At 45.7% G+C, this 20323-nt stretch overlaps 2 protein-coding genes across 2 annotated transcripts; one reads left to right on the top strand and one right to left on the bottom strand.

Annotated features, from left to right (window-relative positions):
* Window positions 1–6208: 6208 nt before the first annotated feature.
* TYW3 (tRNA-yW synthesizing protein 3 homolog) lies at window positions 6209–11353 on the bottom strand. The gene is made up of 6 exons (XM_005532780.3): window positions 11047–11353; window positions 10620–10700; window positions 9802–9900; window positions 8881–8952; window positions 8423–8556; window positions 6209–8235 (listed from the first exon to the last, which is right to left on the bottom strand). Exons 1-6 carry the CDS (start codon window positions 11203–11205, stop codon window positions 8031–8033), a joined length of 750 nt encoding a protein of 249 aa, XP_005532837.2. The 5' UTR covers window positions 11206–11353; the 3' UTR covers window positions 6209–8030.
* On the top strand, window positions 11318–19487 carry CRYZ (crystallin zeta). The gene is made up of 9 exons (XM_005532767.3): window positions 11318–11442; window positions 12072–12196; window positions 12546–12698; window positions 13876–14039; window positions 14645–14696; window positions 15842–15991; window positions 16392–16493; window positions 16638–16733; window positions 16995–19487. Exons 2-9 carry the CDS (start codon window positions 12086–12088, stop codon window positions 17154–17156), a joined length of 990 nt encoding a protein of 329 aa, XP_005532824.1. The 5' UTR covers window positions 11318–11442; window positions 12072–12085; the 3' UTR covers window positions 17157–19487.
* The last annotated feature ends 836 nt before the right edge of the window (window positions 19488–20323 follow it).

Below are 20323 nucleotides of genomic sequence, written 5' to 3'. Positions count from 1 at the left end.
AAATATTAGTTCTGTTATTTTTCCACTGCCTGTTTTCTCACACAGTCAACAGCACTAACCTTTTAATGCAGCATCACGTCACACTACATCACATGGTATATGTTACATCAAGTTACAAGGCATTAGATGGCATGACGTGGCCCCTGTGTTCCCATGGCCTATCACACCACTGTAGTTGGGGATTTGGTGCATTTCCATTCACCATGGTTGCAGGGATGTGCCAGTGGCCCATGGAAGTGTGTTTTACTGTGTTGGCTGATATAGGGTTCCTGCCTGCAAAAGGACTATGAGGCAAAACTCAGCTATTTCAGAGCAGTGGCAATTAAAGGAATGAGGCTGATGCCTGTGGCTTCCTGCAGATGTGCTGTGTTCCTGAGCCCAAAGTGCTGGCTCTGTGTTCTGTGGCTGGACTGGAGCAGGGTGGCCCTGGTGTGGCTCTGCTGCCTTTTCTGCACAGGCTTCACTGGCTGCCACCAGGTATGGGCTGGGGGCCAGGGTGAACCCTGGGGTCTGCCAGGCACCAGCCCCCTCAGCTGTGCTTCACACCTCTAGAGATAGCTTGGGATGAGCTCCAAAGTACAATATGCTAGTAAAACATAATTTCTGGAAATTAATGGTATAAATACAAATTCTTGGCTAAACTCTGAGTTTCAGGAAAAAACCGAAGTCAGCTCCAGCACTCAAACACCCATCAGTGCTTCTGGCTTACTTCAGTCCTTGAGCAAATTACTTCAATCCTATTTTTCATGTAACTGCAGATCTGATATGTACATGGAGCCAGATGACAACCAGCCAGCTTCAGCTGCCTTCTTTCAACTTCCTACTTGGAATTAAAGTTCACACAATATTTTCACAGACAGCCATTCGCCCCCCACCAAAAAAAAAAAAGAAATAAAAAAAACCCAAAAAAAACACCCCAAAAAAGCCATGAGGAAGGCAATGGGAGGATAAAAGAATAAAAGACAAGCACAAAATGCAGTTCACTTAAAATATCTCTGCTTGATGAAGGCTAAAAGGTGGCAGCTGTGCCAAAGTAGTGGACCCTAAATCACTGAGCAAAAACGAGCAGGGAGAGACTGATTGCTCCCAGTACTGTGGTGAATGTGTGCTCTCAGCCACAAATCAAGCAAGCTTAAAAAAAAAAAAAAAAAACCCAGAAAAAAAAAGACTCAATCAAGGCAATAATGGCCTCCACTTCACAATCAGACAAGTGCTTCTACTTCAGAAATCCTACCATTTATGGCTGATTGCTAACCCTGGCCTCATTTCTAATCTAAAGGGCGAGTAATAATTTGGAAAAGGAATTATAACAACTTCCCAACCATTTGGTAAATCGTCATTACTTTAAAGGGGTGTTGGGGAGCTGTTGCTGTTTGTCAGATATTTTTTTTCCTGCTACTACTCTCCTACTTCCACCACCCCTTTTCTCATTTATCTCTTACTGGAAGGGAAGTGATGTACTGTGGAAATATAAGAAAGAAAAGTCTGGAGGGATCTCTGACTGTGGGACTCTGACGTGTAGAAGTTTACATGAAGCACAGAGAGGTGAAATGGCTCTTGCCTTTGCTCCTGTATGGTACGCAGAGATTTGTGCAGGGATCAGGGGTGCACTGAGCATTATTCCCAGCCCAGAGGCTCCTGCGTGAGGTCCCCAGAGTGGGAGACCTTCTGCATTAGGAACCTCCCAAAGGAAAGGATGAGGACCACCCATGCAGGTGGATGGGTGATGCTGGGGTGCTGGTGCAGCAGGAGCTTGCTGCCCACCTGACCCCTCAATGGAGCCTCCCTGGCCCTTGGCCTCCTCTGGTCAGGGGCCACCCAGTTGGATGGAGCTGGTGCTCTGCTGTCCCAATCCTGCCTGGACTGTCTGGAGTAGGCAGAGAGACATTAACCATTTAACTCATAGGTTATCCTGATGGGAAGTACCAGGTCTGGAACCCTGATACCTGAGTTGCATTTACTGCATTTGTTTCCTGGTTCAAGCAGGGAGAACTGCGTCTGTAAATATTTCAGTATTTTATAGTAAATTAAGAATTTATTATTCAGTGAGTATTTTTTCCAACATCTACTGCAAGTCTGCTGTGATTTTTCATATGTACATCAGAGTTGATCTTAGAAGTTATTCCAGCCAAAGCAGTTCTGTGATGATAGGGTTTTCTAGGGAGAAAACATCAAAACAGAGGACTTGGACAATATTCCTTCTGGCCATCACCTGTGAGGGCCACAGCTGCCCTGGACAGAACTAGGGTCTTTGCATGGTGCTGTTGTTCTCAATGATGGAGTGTTTAAAAGCAGATAAAACTCAATGCAGAAAAAAAGCACCAGGGGAGACCTGTGCTGGGGAAGACCTGTGCACAGCTTCACCTGTGTTATCTATTCTAATCCTGTGGAAATCATGATGGTGTTTTGATAATAGAAGACATTTGTGATCAAAATACCTCTTATTTCAATGATTCAAGGACAAAATGGGATGCCATTGTCTCCCTGGATGAATGTAAGATGTTTTATGAAAGGTACGATCAGTGTGTTTGGAGAATGACAAAATTTCCTTCCTATCTTGAGAGGTAACTGCAGCACCGGCTGTGCAGCACTGAATCCCTTACTCCTGGTTTGTGCTGTGAAGGGATCTGTGTCACAATTATTTATGTCTGTGTTTAAAATATGATTTGAAAAGAGACTGATTCAAAAATTTTCAATGACCCAGTGAAATCTGAACTACTCATAGAAAGACAAGAAGTATAATGCTTCAATCAAAATAGCAACTTGGAATGTGTTTTATTAAACAGAGTTCATTTAATATTACCCCAGAGTGCTGTGGATGTGGAAACACATTCTTGAATTGGAACTTTCACATCTAGGTAATAGGAATGAAGGGAAAATTGTCATCTTTAATATTGCACATTTTGGGACAAATTCTGATCCCATATAGAACTACCCACAGCATTCCTGTATATTTTCCAAAACTGGTGTGTCCTACAAGGTGAATATGTTACAGGAGAAACAAGTAGACCCTGCACAGAACTCTAAGTAAAATCCTGGTAGATCTAACTTTCCCATTTCTCTGCAGTATTTTCAAGGTGTTTCCATTCAGAGAAAACAAAACAAGGCTCAGGCTAAGTGCAATTGAAGAAAATTCTGAAGTAAGGCACCAAGGGATGCAAAACAACAGAAAAAAAAAGTGGATTATATGCATAAATTCTGGGTGCATTTCCCATGTAAATATTCCTTGATTTTTGCTAGCAATGTTATGCAAAAATATTTAGATGAGCAGATTATAAAAGAGCAGTGCTGCCCGTGTAACTTGAATAGCGAATCTATCGGGGATGAGCAGTTGGAAAGTGATGGGACCATTTATATCTCCATTAGCGGAGAATTGCTGATCATCCCAAGGAAAACAGGTTTTCCTTGCCAGCTGTTCGGTATTTCGGGCATTTCAATGGCTCCTGCTATCAACCGCAGCCCGCCACAAGTGCTGATTTCTCCCCACACGGATGCCGGGTGAGCTCCCCGCTCCCGGAGCACAAACCAGTAGTAAGGAGTAAGGGATTCAGGAGCGGGACCGGCGGCTGCGAGGGCTCAGTGCTCCTCGGTTCCGCCGCTCGGTGCCCTCGCTGAGCCTCGGCCCCGCGCCGGGTCCCGCTCGGTCCCGCCGCCGCCAGGCACCCAGCGGGGCATGGAGCCAAGGAGGGACCGGCGGACAGCGGCAGGCGCGGAGAGCTACGCTCCCTGTGTGGTGTTAAAATACGATAAAACAGAACTTTATAGCTCCTTATTTCGAGAAACGAAAAATCCAGTTCTGTTACGCACGGAGCGATCTCCGGTGCCTGTGTGAATTCTGACCCGCCGATAGCGAGGGTCGTGCGGGCACCTTCCACCTCTGCCCGAATCCCCGAGACAGAGGGAGGCGACACCTGCGCACCGAGGGAATGTGCCGAGCGTCGGTTTCTGCCCGTGCAGCATCGCAGACACCGGGCTGTAAGGGATGGGACAGAGCCGGGCTGTGAGGGACGGGACAGAGCCGGGTGTGAGGGATGGGACAGAGCCGGGTGTGAGGGATGGGACAGAGCCGGGTGTGAGGGATGGGACAGAGCCGGGTGTGAGGGATGGGACAGAGCCGGGCTGTAAGAGATGGGACAGAGCCGGGCTGTGAGGGACGGGACAGAGCCGGGTGTGAGGGATGGGACAGAGCCGGGCTGTAAGAGATGGGACAGAGCCGGGCTGTAAGGGATGGGACAGAGCCGGGTGTGAGGGATGGGACAGAGCCGGGTGTGAGGGATGGGACAGAGCCGGGCTGTAAGAGATGGGACAGAGCCGGGCTGTAAGGGATGGGACAGAGCCGGGTGTGAGGGATGGGACAGAGCCGGGCTGTAAGAGATGGGACAGAGCCGGGTGTGAGGGATGGGACAGAGCCGGGTGTGAGGGATGGGACAGAGCCGGGTGTGAGGGATGGGACAGAGCCGGGTGTGAGGGACGGGACAGAGCCGGGTGTGAGGGATGGGACAGAGCCGGGCTGTAAGAGATGGGACAGAGCCGGGTGTGAGGGATGGGACAGAGCCGGGTGTGAGGGACGGGACAGAGCCGGGTGTGAGGGATGGGACAGAGCCGGGTGTGAGGGATGGGACAGAGCCGGGTGTGAGGGATGGGACAGAGCCGGGTGTGAGGGACGGGACAGAGCCGGGTGTGAGGGATGGGACAGAGCCGGGTGTGAGGGATGGGACAGAGCCGGGCTGTGAGGGATGGGACAGAGCCGGGCTGTGAGGGATGGGACAGAGCCGGGTGTGAAGGATGGGACAGAGCCGGGTGTGAGGGATGGGACAGAGCCGGGCTGTAAGAGATGGGACAGAGCCGGGTGTGAGGGATGGGACAGAGCCGGGTGTGAGGGATGGGACAGAGCCGGGCTGTGAGGGACGGGACAGAGCCGGGCTGTAAGGGATGGGACAGAGCCGGGTGTGAGGGATGGGACAGAGCCGGGTGTGAGGGATGGGACAGAGCCGGGTGTGAGGGATGGGACAGAGTGGGTGTCCTCTGCCAGCTGGACCAAGCATCCAACAACTGGGCTGTGACCTGTCAGAATTAATCTGCAAAAATCACAATTACAACTGTAAAACCTGATTTAGAGAAAAATATTTCTCTTTTCTAGGGGTCCTGCATAAAATGAAAATAAGCTTTTTACCTCCAGTATAAAATTGACTAAAATAGCATATTTGCTCAGGTACCATAAACAAACTGCATCCAGAAAGCAGAGTAAGATCTTTCATGTAACCTATATATGGAATTTGAGTGTTATTCCCTGATTTAAGCAAAAAAAAAAAAAAAAAGAGCTGATAATTCTCTGACCTTGATCCCTGGTAGCTGCCTGCTGTCACACCACTGCCAGCACAGCATGTTTGACAGCAATTCTTACTGCTTTTTTTATCTCCTGGTGTGAAGAAATGAAGTGAGCAGCTCAGGAAATGTGAACATTTATATTATTTTTTAAAGACACAAATTACTTTTCAAAGGTTGTCTCACAAAACACCCAGCATGTTCCCCTGGGGTAGTTTCAACTATGGGTAGATCAGAAGTGAAACATTTCCCATAGTATCCCACTACATAAAATTGAATCGACAAGATATTGCAAAGTTATTGTGTATTTTCAGTAGCCAAAAGTACTGAAGAGCTGCTAAGCCTCCAGTGCCTGATATATTTAATAAATTCAAAAAACTTGAGACTGATTAAATTAAATTGAGATTTGGTTCAATTCAAGTGAAGCCCTGGAAGGAGTGGAGGCTGAGAGCTGCAAAGCTGCCCTGGTCTGGAGAGGTTTAACCCCATGTGAAAACATTGATTTCACTACACTCTGCAGATGTTACTGCCATGCTCTTGTAAACCAATTTAAGTACCTGAATTTCAGAGAAAGCTGTTTCAAGCAAACACTTGTGCTCCTGACATCTGTGATTTGCATGTACAGGATTATCGCAGTGAACTGGTCAAGTGACTTTGTGCCCAAGAGCATGGATGTACTAGGGAGCACAACTGGATCAGAACCTGTAGCACAACCAGCTGGGAATGCTGTGGCACTGATTTGAGTAGTTTCCTGGTGTGCATGTGAAATGCTATGGGGTGAGAAATGACAATTCCTGGAGTGAATGAACCCATCTGCCTACCCTGAAACAACTGAGTGCACAGGGAGTGAAACTGTAATTTTAAAAAATTTAACACAGTGACAGCAAACATAAAAATACCTTTTAGATTAAGTGGCTAAGCACGCTTACAAATGGTAAAGATTTGACAGTTTTAGTCTTGTTGCTAACCAGTGAATTTGTCTTCAGCCATAACCCCCAGAATCCCATTTTCAGGGGTGCTCTTCCCAATGGCTGCCTGTGCTCTGCACAGTCACAGCCCAAAAGAATCCCATACAGCAGCTGGAAATAAAACACAGCCTGACAAAAATAACCTCAAAATGAGCTGGTGGAATGTGGGTGAGCATGGGGCAAGGGGTGGAAATCCCCTGGTGTAAGGGCAGTGGTGCATGGAGGAAGCTGTTGCTGGTCCCAGAATGATGTCAGGGTGGTGACACCACCTCAGCATCACCCTCTGCAACCTTGGATAGGGTGTAAAAAAAATCAGAAAAACCTTGCAAAAACTGTTCTATTGTTATACTGAAGTAACGTTTTCCTGATCCTTCTGTTTATTTTTCTTGTTGTAGGGTCTCACTGAGCTTTTGTATGAGGTCCCCAAGAGTCTTCAACCATTGGAGATGATTGGAATGAATTATTTAACAAAATGCCAACAGGGTAACATTTTTGTGTTAAGATGCCAGAAAGTCTTCCTGAGTTTTTTATTGTCTTTCAGAGGAATGTGGGATCATACCACACATCAGTTTCTGACAAACTCTATTTTGCAGAATGTAAATACTGTATGCTGTTACACAGGGTGAGGGTTTGGGCTGTTACAGTGTTTGTAGGCACCACTTGTGGTCGCTGCTGCTGTTGTCAGTCCTTCAAGCCATGCCCAACAGATCAGTGCCAGACATTTTAAGAAATGGCATGCAGAGGAGGGTTCAGACTATTCTGAACAAACTCTCTAAAATCCACAAGCAACAACTACCTCCTCCTCTGTGTGCAAGATGTATCCCCCAGGTAGTGAAGAGGGATCTCCAGGAATAGTGGGACTCCCAGCAGTGGGGATGGCAACAGGGGCTCCCCCAGGCCTTGCTAAGGCAGCAGGTTGGGGAGGACCCTCGGCATGGAGGCAGAAGTTGCTTTCATTGGTGGAAGCCCTGGGGTTTCAGTTCAGCCCAGACAGGCAGTTGAGTCTCAGACTGGAGAGGAAGATCTGTGGAAAATGATGGTCTGACACAAGCCCCTATCCCAACAATGCTGCAGTAATGTCTGTGGCAGAAGCCATTTCCCCACACCTGAGGAGCTGCTGTGCCTTGCCCCACTGTGGGACCCTTGGCTGCTCCCACCACCTGCCTGCTGCCCCATGGGCTGGGGTACTCCGGTTTTGTTCACACAGCTTCTGGGCAGCAGCTCTGTACCGTTAGAAATTATGCCCCTGGATTGAGTCATACTTCAACCAGTCCACCCAAATGCACGAGGCCCACTCTGAGCACACAGTGCTACTTTGGAAAGTTTCTGTGGAATTTCCACCTCATGTGTTGGCTGTCTCATGAGTGGATGGTCATTGTCCCTAGCACCTCCTCCCCCCCTCAAAGGAGAAACCTGGCTCTACAAAACCCAGGTGGTTGGAAGTGAATGCTGCCACAGAGAACATGGCAGAAGGCTGCAGCAAATCCATTATTTCTGGGATAACTGATGGAGTAGCACTTTGTTAATTCAACAGTACACTTAAAAAACTCCCAAAACTTCCTGTGGCTTTGTTCTCTTGTGTCCTGTAGCTACACCTGCTCACCATTCTGTTAATTACCTTTTTTCTTGTCAATGTTCATGAAAGTACTGCTACTTGGAGCACAGAAATATATAAATCTCTTAAAATTACCATTAGAATAGTTTTTCAGTTTGCCATTTGCTTTCAAATGTCATAGTCTATATCATGATTTCAGCAAACAGATCAAGACTGCTTTCAGTATCATCCTGGGGTTCCAGCTCTCTGCTGGGATTGGCCTGCTCCTGAGCAGTCCGTCTCTTTCTTCTGTGCACGTACACAGAGTGGCTCTTCTCTGGCCCCTCGGGAAACGAGGTGTCTGCAGGGACAGCAGCTTCCAGAGCCAGCTCCAAGCCTTTGTGGAATCTAGACAGAAAGAATCCTGCTGTTACCATTTTTATAGATTTTCTCAGGATCTGCAAATTGCTCTGAGAAACTAATTCATTCAGAATGTAATCAAAACATTCAAGGGGAGAAAAGCAGTCACTAATGTTTTATTTAACACTGAAGAAAAATCAGATGTCATGAACAGAACTGGTGTATTCTTACAAACCTGTCAATCCTCCTTAGGTTTTCTTCCATTTTCTGATTGGCTACATGCACCAGAAATTCAATATATTCTTCGGAGACCATCAATCTCCCTTTGTGGCTCAATGGAACTTCTAAGCAGTGAGTGCTCCGCACAGCCTGAAAACACACACATTATTTACCTGGAATAAAGTTTTTTAGTTTATGAAACTTAAATTTAAATATTTTAGGGATATTTAAATAATGTAGGGAGTTCATTGTAGTAAAAAATCTGCTTATCCAATTTAAGTACCTGAATTTCAGAGGAAGCTGCTTATTATTTAATTATTTAGGTTGCTGTCACCTAAAGCAGCAAGCTATTTCTTTGCTATAGCATGCCCTGTGACAGCTCTTAAGCACCAGTCAGGTCTTGGCTCATACAAAAATTAAGGTTAACATAACAATATGACTTTGTTACATCCCTTACAGTAGCAGAGTCCTTACCATTGTAATTTTTCCTCCTCTGCCAACTGTAATACCAGAATTCCTGAACCCAGAGTCAATCGCCACTGAATGCTGCAGAAAAAATAAATGCTTAAACAGGTCTTGTCCACTTTCATAGCAAAAAATATTTGTACATTGCATTGCAACCCATCCATAGTCTCGGTTTAGCAAAAAATTTATTCAAATAATCTACCCAGACTTATTCAAAAATAGTTACATTTAAATACTTTTTAAGACCAAACACACAAATGGTGGGTGGTTTCCAGAGGCCCACAGTGGATACTGATTGTCTGAATCAATGAATGCAGAAGGCATGTAATGTCTCTCTAGGCCCTGAACTATTTTATCCCAAGGAGCTGGAACCTCACACAGTCATGCCAGCCGTTTACAGCGCCAAGTGCAGCTGCACTCGACGTGAGCTCCTCAGCTCCTCCGCACTAATGACAAAACAAGCACGGCACACATTGCCCTCCACAGTCATACTGAAAAGCACAAGGCAAAGGCATTGCTCAATGCATTGAAAATGGAGCCAAATGGCCTGGCTGGTAGCAAAGCACCACCTAAAATCCATCCCTTTCAGACGGTGAGAGCAGCCCAGGCCCCTCAGGTAGTGTTTCATGTGGCAGTCTTCTTCAGCTCAAAGGCTGAATAGCAGGTGAGTCATTTTTCTTTCTAAGTACAGTAAAACCCTCACCAAGTTTAAAGCTGTGTTTTTCATCAGCTTACTTTACTACCCTAATTATTAAGTGCACCTGGGACTGTTTCTAAGTGCAACTGCCTACCCAGGAGCCAATACTTTTATTTATATATAGGCAAGAATATAACATATTATATATAACAGTAATATAGTATGTATATATACTTTATATACAGGCAGGAATGTAACAGAACAACACCACATTGTACATGATGTGGTTTTACCAGCAGCTGTGCATCCTGCAGCTCCCGACACAACACGTGAAGAACAAATGGTTCAAACTTGAACACAACATCACCAGTGGCTTTCTCTAGTGCTGTCATCTGGAAAATACACCAAAATATTTATATAAAAATCAGAGTATTTCCTCTTAAAAGAGTTAACAACACCCTACTGGGGTTGTTTTCCGATAGAAATTTTAGCAAGCTTTGTTTTACTGGAACAAATACCAATGAAAACAAGTATTCTGGAGGAGACTTTTGTGAATGTATGAAAATGTATATGTATGGTAAAGCGAACTACGAACTGAATGAGAAAATGTTCATCTTGCAGCTGCTTCTTTTGTGGGACAAAGCAATATATGCAAAGAGTAGATTATTTTGAAAGCATACTAAAATTGAAAAACCCTGCACTGTGGATGCTTTTAACTTCAGAGACTTTAATGATACTAAATTAACAATGCAGTATAAGAGATTCCCTTTTACTTTCAGGTGTCTGTCTGCTAGCATAGCAAGCCATGCTCAGGAGTTTTTTTAACTCAAGATGTCTTAAATATGACTCCAGACAATAAAAAATTATATAGGTTTCTAGAATATCAGCTGCATTTATAATTTTGCAGAGAACTTGATATCGAATTTAAAAGCATTCTCTTAAAACAGGTCTGAAAAACTTATTAAGCAACACCTCTAAGGAAAAGTGAATTTTTTGACTATCAATTCATCTCTGTAGCAAGAATAAAATTCCTTTGACACGATGTGTTTTCCATGACACCAGGAGCATTTCCATGAATAAATATAAAGTCTGTATCACACTGTGCCCTTACCACATCGCTTTTGACACACGGATCATGCGTTACCAAGAGCCACGTGCAGTTCTTCTTCTGGATCCCCGTGCCATGCGTGTCCTAGTGACGGACAGACACCATTAAAATGGTTCTGCAGCTCGGTGAGTTCCACCCGGTGCTGCTACAAAAACGGTCCTTGGAAATAAAGAAGCATCCCCCCGACGCCAGAGCCCGTTCACACCGCGACCGACCTGTGCTCGCCCGTGTGCTCGGCCCGGCCGAGCCCCGGCAGCAGCGGGTTGGTACCCCAGCAACCGACTGAAAAACTGGGGTACAGCCGATGAAGCACCGGGAACAGCGGCAGCTCAAGGACCTCAGCCTCGTGCCAGCAAAACCCGCAGGAGGGGCGGGATCCCCATCCCGGTATCCCGGCACCCGGGCTGCGCACCCCGGGTCCCGGACCCACCGTCACGATGACCCTCCCGTCGCACGAGCTCGCGGTGCAGAAGCGCTCGCGCGCGTTCAGGAGCAGCACGAGCTCCGCGGCTCGAGCGTCCAGCGCGCGCTTCCGGCTGGGGTCGGGCCGCGCGAGCCGCTCCGCCTTGCGCCGCGCGAACGCCGCCATCGCGGCGGGACGGCGGCCCACGAGGAACAAACTTCCGCCCCGCCCGGGCCCTTCCCCGCCTTCCACCGCGGGGCAGCGGCGCTCCGCAGGGAGGCGGAGACGGTGTGGGCGGGGCTCTCCGGCTCTCCTCCGGCGGGACGGGGCGGCGGCGGCTTTGCGCTATCCGTGCCGGACTCCACAGCTACGGCGGACACGGCTGGACCTCAGGCGGCAACGGCTACGGAGCAGCTCGAAGGGGTGGGGCCTTATCTCCAGGAGGGCTTCCGGGACACGGCCTGACTACGAAGCGACTCAGGGGGCGGGGCTTGGCGGGTTCGGTGTGTTTGTGGGCGGGGCCTGGCGGCCCGGTGTGTTTGTGGGCGGGGCTTGGCGGGCCCGCTGTGTTTGTGGGCGGGGCCTGGCGGGCCCGGTGTGTTGGTGGGCGGGGCCTGGCGGGCCCGGTGTGTTGGTGGGCGGGGCCTGGCGGGCCCGGTGTGTTGGTGGGCGGGGCCTGGCGGTGAGAGCGTGTCACGGAACGCGTCCTGTTGAGGCCCGTCGTGTCGGGGCCGCATGGTGCCGGTCCCGGTCCCGAGCCCTCTTACCCGGCGGTAGCCCCACTGGCCACGGGACGCAGGCTGTGTTTCCCGTCCTCCTCGTGCCCGGGACCCCGGAGGCTGCTCCGGGAGGGGGGGCCCAGAGAAGCTCGCGCCCTTCTCTCGCCCCTGCTCCCTCCCCTCCCTGTGGTTCGGGTCATTGTCACCGGATCGATCCGCTCCTCGGCCCCGCGCTGTGTGCCGAGCTCCAGCCGGGTCCGCAGGGCATCTCCTGGTGGCTCAGGCCCCTCTGACCCCAGCAGGTACCAGGGGTCTCACTGTTTCTTTTGCCAGATCCTCTGGTCGCCATGGCAGCCACCAGGAGTGTGATGAGAGCTGTCCGAGTGTTTGAATTTGGTGGCCCTGAAGTGCTTAAACTCCAGTCGGATGTGTTAGTTCCTGTTCCCAGAGAAAACCAGGTATATGTGAGCTCTGTGAAGGGAAATACTGATGAATGTTAACAAGCGCCTGCAGGACAGAATGAGGGATACAATCCAGGACCTTACACCTAGAGTACGTGCGTTTTGATTAGTGTGTTCATACTCCTTGAGATATCATGCTTAGGAAATGTGGGCTCTTTACTCTGTGGTGGGCTGTATATGATGGGCTTGATATTCCACATCAAGATTTTCCTGAAATTAGCTTCAGTTTGACACTGGGTTGTCACAGAGGCTGTTTGAGAATTCAGTAAAGATGCTACAATGCTGTGCTATGAATTCAAGGGCTAAATCTTTTTAGTTATTACTTAAGAAGCATCTTTTCTTTTAGGTGTTAATTAAAGTCCATGCCTGTGGGGTAAATCCTGTTGAGACATACATTCGTTCTGGGACTTACGCCAGGAAACCGGCTTTACCCTACACTCCTGGCTCGGATGTGGCTGGGGTGATTGAAAGCGTTGGGGAACAAGTGACTGCATTCAAGGTATTTACACACTGGGGTAGAATTTGCTATTGTTTAATGGGCCCTCTTTGGCTGATTGCTCTGCTACTGTATCTGGTTTTGTTGCTTATAATAATGTAATGTATTCAAGGGGGGAATCCCCTTCACTGGTAGAAGCACACAGTGGGATCCCATTGGCAAACCAATCTGCTGGTGGGACTGTGAGGAATGCTGTGCCCTCCTGAAGTTCAGAGATCTCAGAAGAGCAGTGATATCTGGTGTACAAAAGTTGGGGTACAAAAGTTTGGAGCTATTTTTCTGGCATTGCAGAAAAAGTTGAGATTGGATGCTTCTTTCTGGGGGTAGTAATTTCAGGCAAAACTGATTTTTTTCCCGTAAAATATTTGAGAAATTTAAATTGCTTACTTATAAAGCTCCATAAATTATGTTACTTTTTACTAAATGTTCAAATACTGTATTACTCCTGTTTAGTAATTTTACTTGGATTTCTCAGTGGGAAAATCTTGGGACAGGAGAAAGCAAATATCAATTTGCTAAAAGGTATCTATGATATTAATTTAGTTTTTTAATTGGTTCTCCCATTTAAATCATCAGACATTTGGTCCCAAACAGACATAAAAATTGTAGGTAAAGTTGGGCTGGAATTTCCTGATTTGGAATTTATGTAACAATTTTGGGAGACCTGAGAGATTGGGTTATCAAGAGAGAAGAATAATTTTTGTTCATATTTTCTTATCAGCAGTTTGCTGTATCTGCTATGTGTGACTTTTTGCTTCCTCTGACAATTCTGATGCTCTTGGCTTGAATGAGAGAGAGATATATTGAGAGGATACATATTTCCACACTTAAATAATTTAGAAATGTTTTTTTTTGTGTTTGTAAGAGCTTTTGAGGTTATGCATTTGGAATCTGTGGATGGAATTTCTGACTTTAGTCCAAGTTCATTAAGGTTTATATTAATGAGGCAGTAGGTTTGTGTGTTACACTGCAGGGTGAGGTTATAATTATGATACTTAGATTTAAGTATAAGAAATTATATTATTTGTGTTGCATTGATGGTATGTATCAGCATTGATAAACATTTCTTTGACAAATATGACTGGTTATTTTTGATAGGAGAGCTGTTAACAATAGCCTAAACCTCTGGAAAAAGTAAGAGAAATTATTGATTTCTCTGTGTTCTCTCCCTCCATTCCAGAAAGGTGACAGAGTTTTCACCCTTGAAACGCTTTCTGGAGGATATGCAGAGTATGCAGTTGCTGCAGCCAACAGAGTCTTTCCTTTGCCAGACAAACTGGACTTCAAGCAGGGAGCAGCGATCGGAGTGCCCTATTTCACTGCCTACCGGGCCCTTTTCCAGAAGTAAGGCGCCAAATCCATGTTTGTGCACTTTGATATTTACAATACCAAAGTTCAATTTTCACTGTCCTATAAAATAGGGGGGTTGATGAGTGGAAAATGTTTAAAAATGTTTCACTGACAGATTTGTCAGGTAATTGTGACCTAGAAGCTTGTGACTGTGTTAAGTCTTTTTTCTTGAGAAAACCTGCCTGGAAAGGCTTCATGGAATAAAACCTGTGACTCCCTTTCAGTACTCACTGGTATTTTGGCTGGGGAAGGAAAAGAGCAATAGTTCTAATTTCCTCAGTAAGCAGACAGGTGTTGGGGAGCAGCACCACTGCTTGCCTGTGACAGGCCAAAATCCTGATCTGAGGCTCCGTACCAGGCTCTCACTGGCTGCTGGCTGCATGTTGCTTCAAGTCATCAATCACAGGGTTTATTTGGCCTCCTTGTTCTCCCAAAAAGGCTTATGATATCTGTTTAGCTATAACTTAAAATGTAGTTGGAACATAAACTGGAAACAATGTTGTGTGAACGATGAGATTTGATGTCAGTATCTGCAACCCCATACTCAGTCAGTATGTGCTGCAGTCACAGAGCCAGTATTTCTTGTGTTCTTCATTTAGAGGCTGTGCCAAAGCAGGGGAAAGTGTGCTGGTTCATGGTGCTAGTGGGGGGGTAAGTATTCCAAGGAGGCAAGTGTAGAGAACACTGCTCTCTCTCCTTGCATCTGCTTCTTCCTGGGATATCAGTTATGGTCATATTTGTATCAATAGATTGGCAGATTAGATTTTTATTTCAGATACTCTAGGATACAAATTCTTAGAACAAACCCTGTTATTCCCCATAACTGTAAGACTGCATAAGTACTGGTGTGAGATCCCCAGTCAGAGGGTCACACATGGAACAGGATTTTGCTGCAGGTGGTAGCTGGTCTGGAAGTTATAGCACTGCTAGCAGAAAGCTCTAGTTTTCCGATATGTACAAATAGTTCTCAGACTCTTGGAATAAGTGCAGGGTGGTGCAGGGTGACTGTGCATTTCTGGGATGTTTTTACCCATGAGCCAACAGCTGGCTGCTCAAGGAAAGGTACTGGAATATATAAACCTGTGAGTGAATACTACATGAAATTGCATTTCTAGTTTTCTTTGGGTTTTTGTGACAAACGTACTTTACAATGACACAGCATTCTAGTTTGTCTCCCACACTCTGCACTTGCTCAGTTTCTGATGATGCACCAAACAGCTGCTGTGAACAGGCCAAGTTTCCTTAAATATTTGTTAGACGACAAAAAGATTAATTAATATCTTATTGTGAGATACTAGAATGGCAGTTATTTAGCATCATGACTCTTTTTTTTAAATTTTCATAAACTAAATGTACTGCTTCTATTCTTACTGGAGTGCAAAGCTGGTAGGAGACAGTGAGAATTTACTTTCTAAAGAAGTAGTGTTAACAAAACTTGCACCTGCATTTTCTTTGCAATGTATAACGCTGGTATTAATAACAGGTGATTCTGTGAAGAGAAGAATTCCCTTGGATTTGTATTAGAAATATATAGCCCAGCTTTGACAGATACTCAGCATTCTACATCAATGTATGTCAAATGCTGATAGCTATTAAAAAACATCAAAAAATATATGGAAATATATTTTCTTTTTTAAAAAGTATTTGTCTGTCTTTAAGATCCAAATTATTGGATCCACATTACCAGACTAGGTTTTTAAATGGAGAAGTTCCAAGTTGATGGTAGAATATTTAAAATATAAAATTCTAAGAAAGAGGTAAAATAATTTTCTCCTTTGGTGTTTTTCTCCCCTCAGGTGGGACTAGCAGCATGTCAGATTGCCAGAGCTTGTGGTTTGAAGGTTTTAGGTACAGCAGGAACTGAGGAGGGCATGAATATGATCCTGAGAAACGGTGCTCACCAAGCCTTTAATCATAGAGATCCGAATTACACTGAGAGAATTAAGGTAATTATTGTCTGGACTCAAGAATGCAGGCTGTGTTGATCTTAACAAAATGTGAACAGTTGTTTGCAGAAGACTTTAAAGTACATTTATGTAGGAGCAACAGTGTACTGCCTTTTTCATTTCTACACAAGGAAAAACCTTCTCAGGCTGGAAGAGCCAAGCTTTCCTCACAGGCAGTGGCATTTAGAACTTGTTACATTCAGCAAATTCCAGTGTGGAATCACATCATAAATTACCACAATGAAATGTGCTACAGTTCAGCTAATTAGCTGTCAGCTGCACAAAGTACAAAGGCTGTACTGAAAATTTAAACAATAAGGTGTAGAATGGATACTTTCTGTAGTGTTTAAAATAAATGATGGTACTCAAGCACTAAAATAACATCCCGTGTCCTCTACAGGCGTGCACAGGGCCAGGGGGAATCGATATAATCATAGAAATGCTCTCGAATGTCAACCTGGATGCTGACTTGCAGCTGCTGTCCCGCGCAGGGAGGGTAATGGTGCGTGTTTGTTCCTGGGCCAGGAGGGTGGCAGGGTTTGTGTCCCTGGCAGGGAGGTGATGATGGCTGCTTGTGTCACTGATTTTGTGCATTCAGCATCACACTGAACAGCTCTGACTTGATGCTTTGGACTTCTTTGGGCAGGTTGTGGGCTGCAGAGGACGCGTTGAGATAAACCCAAGAGATACAATGAGCAAGGAGTCCAGCATAATTGGAGTGAGTCTGTTTCTTGCAACTGAGGTAAGAAACATTTCTATTTTAAAGTATGCTTTATTGGCTTGTTCCAGCACCTCTCTATTTACAGTTAAAATTATTTGTAGGAATGAAAGAACAATTACACTGTAACAAACTTATTAGTTAATTCCTTTATGTTTTGATTCAATCTCAGAACATCATAAAATATTTTCAAGTTGTGGAATTTGCTTTAATTCTTGCATATATTGTCAATACTATTCTAAAATGCATTGACCTTGTCATAAACACTATGTTTGTTACATGCAGGAGGAAAGGCATGAATGTGCCACAGCAGTCCTTGACGGCATAGGAGCTGGCTGGCTGAAACCTGTTGTGGGCTTGGAATATCCCCTGGAAAAAGTAGCCAAGGCTCATGAAGACATTATTTGTAGCAGTGGTGCCCGAGGAAAGATGGTGCTCCTTCTGTAAAGGAGCACTTTTTTTCCATCTATTTTGTAGCTGTTCTAACTGCACCTTTGCTTACATGGTTCACTGAATGTATGTTATAAACATACCTTTGATCAGGTTTGACTGTAGCAGAAAATGTTCACTTAGATGAATTAGTTAACATTTTCTTTTTATAATGAGCAGAGTTGCATTTACTAGAAAGTAATTTTGGTAGCTTTTTTCATGGATGTGGGAATATTTAATTTTCTCTGCTGGTGTGCTTTGTGCTGCAGGGGATGGTAGGGTTTGGTATGGTCCATGTGAAGGCAAAGTAAGGCCACTGTAGGCAACATAGAATGAAGCTGCTTTTTACAGATACACAAAATTAAATAGTTTTCTATGTGTGTTAATTAGAACTGTAAATTATTTTAGCCACAAAATTTGCATTCAAATTTTGTCACATGATTTACTTGAAATAAAAGCTTTTGTTGAGAAAATAATTCACTTTCTAGCTCAAAAGATGGGCAGAATCTCTCAAACATGAACTGTTTGGAGCAGAGGCATTTCTACTTGCCTAAGGCTGAAGTGACAGAGTCCTGGCTCATCCACAGGGACTGTCACTCTGGAGCTGCATGCTGGGATTTACCTCTTTGGAACTGATGATCGTGGCCAAAGCAGCTGGTTCCTAGATGGTAAATGGCTGGTTGTGAAGATTTCAGTTCTTCCTGTGACCTTTATTAAAAGTCTCCTGGATCCCTGGCTGCATGGAGAGTGGAGGCTGAATGGCTTTTGTGACACAGAGTTCCTGTGAAATTCCTGAGCTCTGTCCGCTGAAGTGGGCAGGGCACAGCCTCAGCACTAGGGCTTGTGTGCAGGTGTCATGTGGGGTCACTTTGCCATTAAACTGGGGTAATTTCATTGTGTCTTGTTCTCATGAACCTTAAATCCATTGTACAACCGATGATGTTGCCAGGAAAGATGATGGAATGTTTCTAAAGATAATGATTTCAATGTAGTGTTTCAGTGAGTGGTTTCTGAAAGCTGCTTGGGGGGAGAAGGACAAGGCCAGCTCAGCTGTGGGAAGGCAGGGACCATGTCTGCCAAGGTGCAGTGGGGTCCTTCCTCCTTCCAGGCTGTCCCAGGGGAATGAAACTGGTTTCCTTGTTTGTAGCACTTCCTACAGGAACAGGGAGCTGTGATTTTTAGCTGGAGATTTAAGTGATTCACATGGTGTCAGTGATGTGTGTAGGTGGTGTCTCAGCTGATTATCCAGGTGAAAGATGCTGACTGTTCCTGTTGTCTCAAGCAGAATGTGCCCTGAGCAGTGGTGCCCTGTTAGGAACCTGCTATTCCTCTTCACAACGCTGCTGGAGAAAGTAAAACATCTCTTAATATCAAAGTACTAAACAGAGGTTAAAAGTAATGGTTAACGATGGGTATGATTGTGGAGATTATGTGCATATAAAAGTATATACCTTTTCTCTATATTCTGTGTTCAAATATTAAATTATTTTTAATTCAGCCTTTATTTAGTAGGGGTCTATGACATGAGAGGCTGATGGTTTGCAGTGGCTTCTTTCTTGCTTAGTGCTGCCACTGCATCATGGATGATGTTTATAGGGGAAATTCAGTCTCACCGATTCTGTCCTCACCGTTGCTGTGCCAAGGGCCGTGGTTGTAGTGGAGTTTGTCACCAGAAGGTGTCAGAGCAGCTCTGCATTACCACATTGTCGCTGCTCTCTGCCAGCTGACCTGGCAGAATGGCACAGCAGGACTGGGACTGACTTGTTTGGAATATCATATAACGTTTATTCTTCTGTGAATTTCCAATGTATTGTATAAATATTTTTTTTTTAATTTTGGAAGAAGTGAATAGAACTAATGAGGTAGGAGTGAGGTGTGTCTGATTTGTGCAAGCCACCCATCAAGAGTGTGTCATCCTGGAGAGTCTGTGGTTCGGCTCTCTTGTTGGGATATGCTGCCCCTTGGCAGTGCAGAAAAGGATGGAGGAAGAGGATGGGGGCCACAGACCAATGAATTTGGCAGGATAATTCTCTGTTTGTTGAGAATCATCTCCTGATTTGACTGGATGGGATTTTGGAAGCAGTGGTTCCCAGTCACAGCCTGCTTGGTGCTGCTCTGGCTGGTTGGAAGGGTTGAAGAGGCTCTTGTATTTGTGCTGACTTTGGCATCTGCATGAGAGATTCGGGGTTCAAAGGGAGGAGTTGTATATGATGCAGGGGTGTGGAAAGTACTGTTCTATGTGTTTCTAAAACAGAAAAGAGTGGATTGTTCTGGAAAGCAGCTGCTCTTGGTTAGTCTCATCATGCTCCAAATAAATGCTGCCACATTTTCTAATCATTAAAAGTGTAATTGCCTCTCTGTTGTCATTGCCCTGTGTCTGTTCCTGACTTCTTCCTGTGCTGCAGGATGATACAGTAAGTTAGTGTGAGACTTTAATTATGGAGTTGGGAAGATAAAATATCAAGAGAATATTGATATCCTTAATAATTGCTCCCTTTACATAAAGCAGATCAATACTGAGTGTGGGTGGATCATGCCACAGAAAACTTGAGGATGGTGAAATCTAACATTTTGGAACAGATGCATTAGGAGGGAAGGTTGTCCCTTCTCTTCCTCACTGCAGGGATCTCCGCTCAGGTAAGTCACTCTGTGGCCCCTGGAAGCGTTAGCTTGTGAGTTTGTACTTCAGCTGGGGCTCACAAGAACTGCAGGAAGAAGGGAAAAACGAGCATGGAAGGGTGGTTGTATCTCCTTTATATCAGTAAATCAGGTGTTCATTTCCAATGCAATGGCATTCGATGCTTCCTGTCATCTGGACTAAGAGATGGAAATCAGGATTGATATTGGAAGTACATCCTGTTACCTCATGATCTATTTTTAAGTTCCCGTGTCTGTGTTGCATGAAAATGCTTTTTCCCTTTTCCTTTATTATTTTCCCTCTCCTCCCCTCCCCGTCCAGCGTTTCTGCAGCACCAGTGTCCCGCAGCCCCGCGCAGCTGGAGCCCTGTGCCCGGTTCTGGGCTCTTCGGCTTCTGTGACTCTGGGGCGGCGGGCGGAGCACCGGCCCCCTCCTGTCTCTGCCTCCCTCTTGTGTGTCTCTCCCTCCCTCCCGTCTCTCCCTCCCTCCCGTCTCTCCCTCCCTCCCGTCTCTCCCGTCTCTCCCTCCCGTCTCTCCCGTCCGTCCC

This window comes from Pseudopodoces humilis, chromosome 10 (genome assembly GCF_049639895.1).
Source record: "Pseudopodoces humilis isolate 2021_Gansu_Grassland_sample_001 chromosome 10, ASM4963989v1, whole genome shotgun sequence".
Classification (NCBI taxonomy): domain Eukaryota; kingdom Metazoa; phylum Chordata; class Aves; order Passeriformes; family Paridae; genus Pseudopodoces; species Pseudopodoces humilis.
The sequence above is the reverse complement of the archived record's forward strand: the minus strand, read 5'-3'. Positions and strand labels throughout refer to the sequence as shown.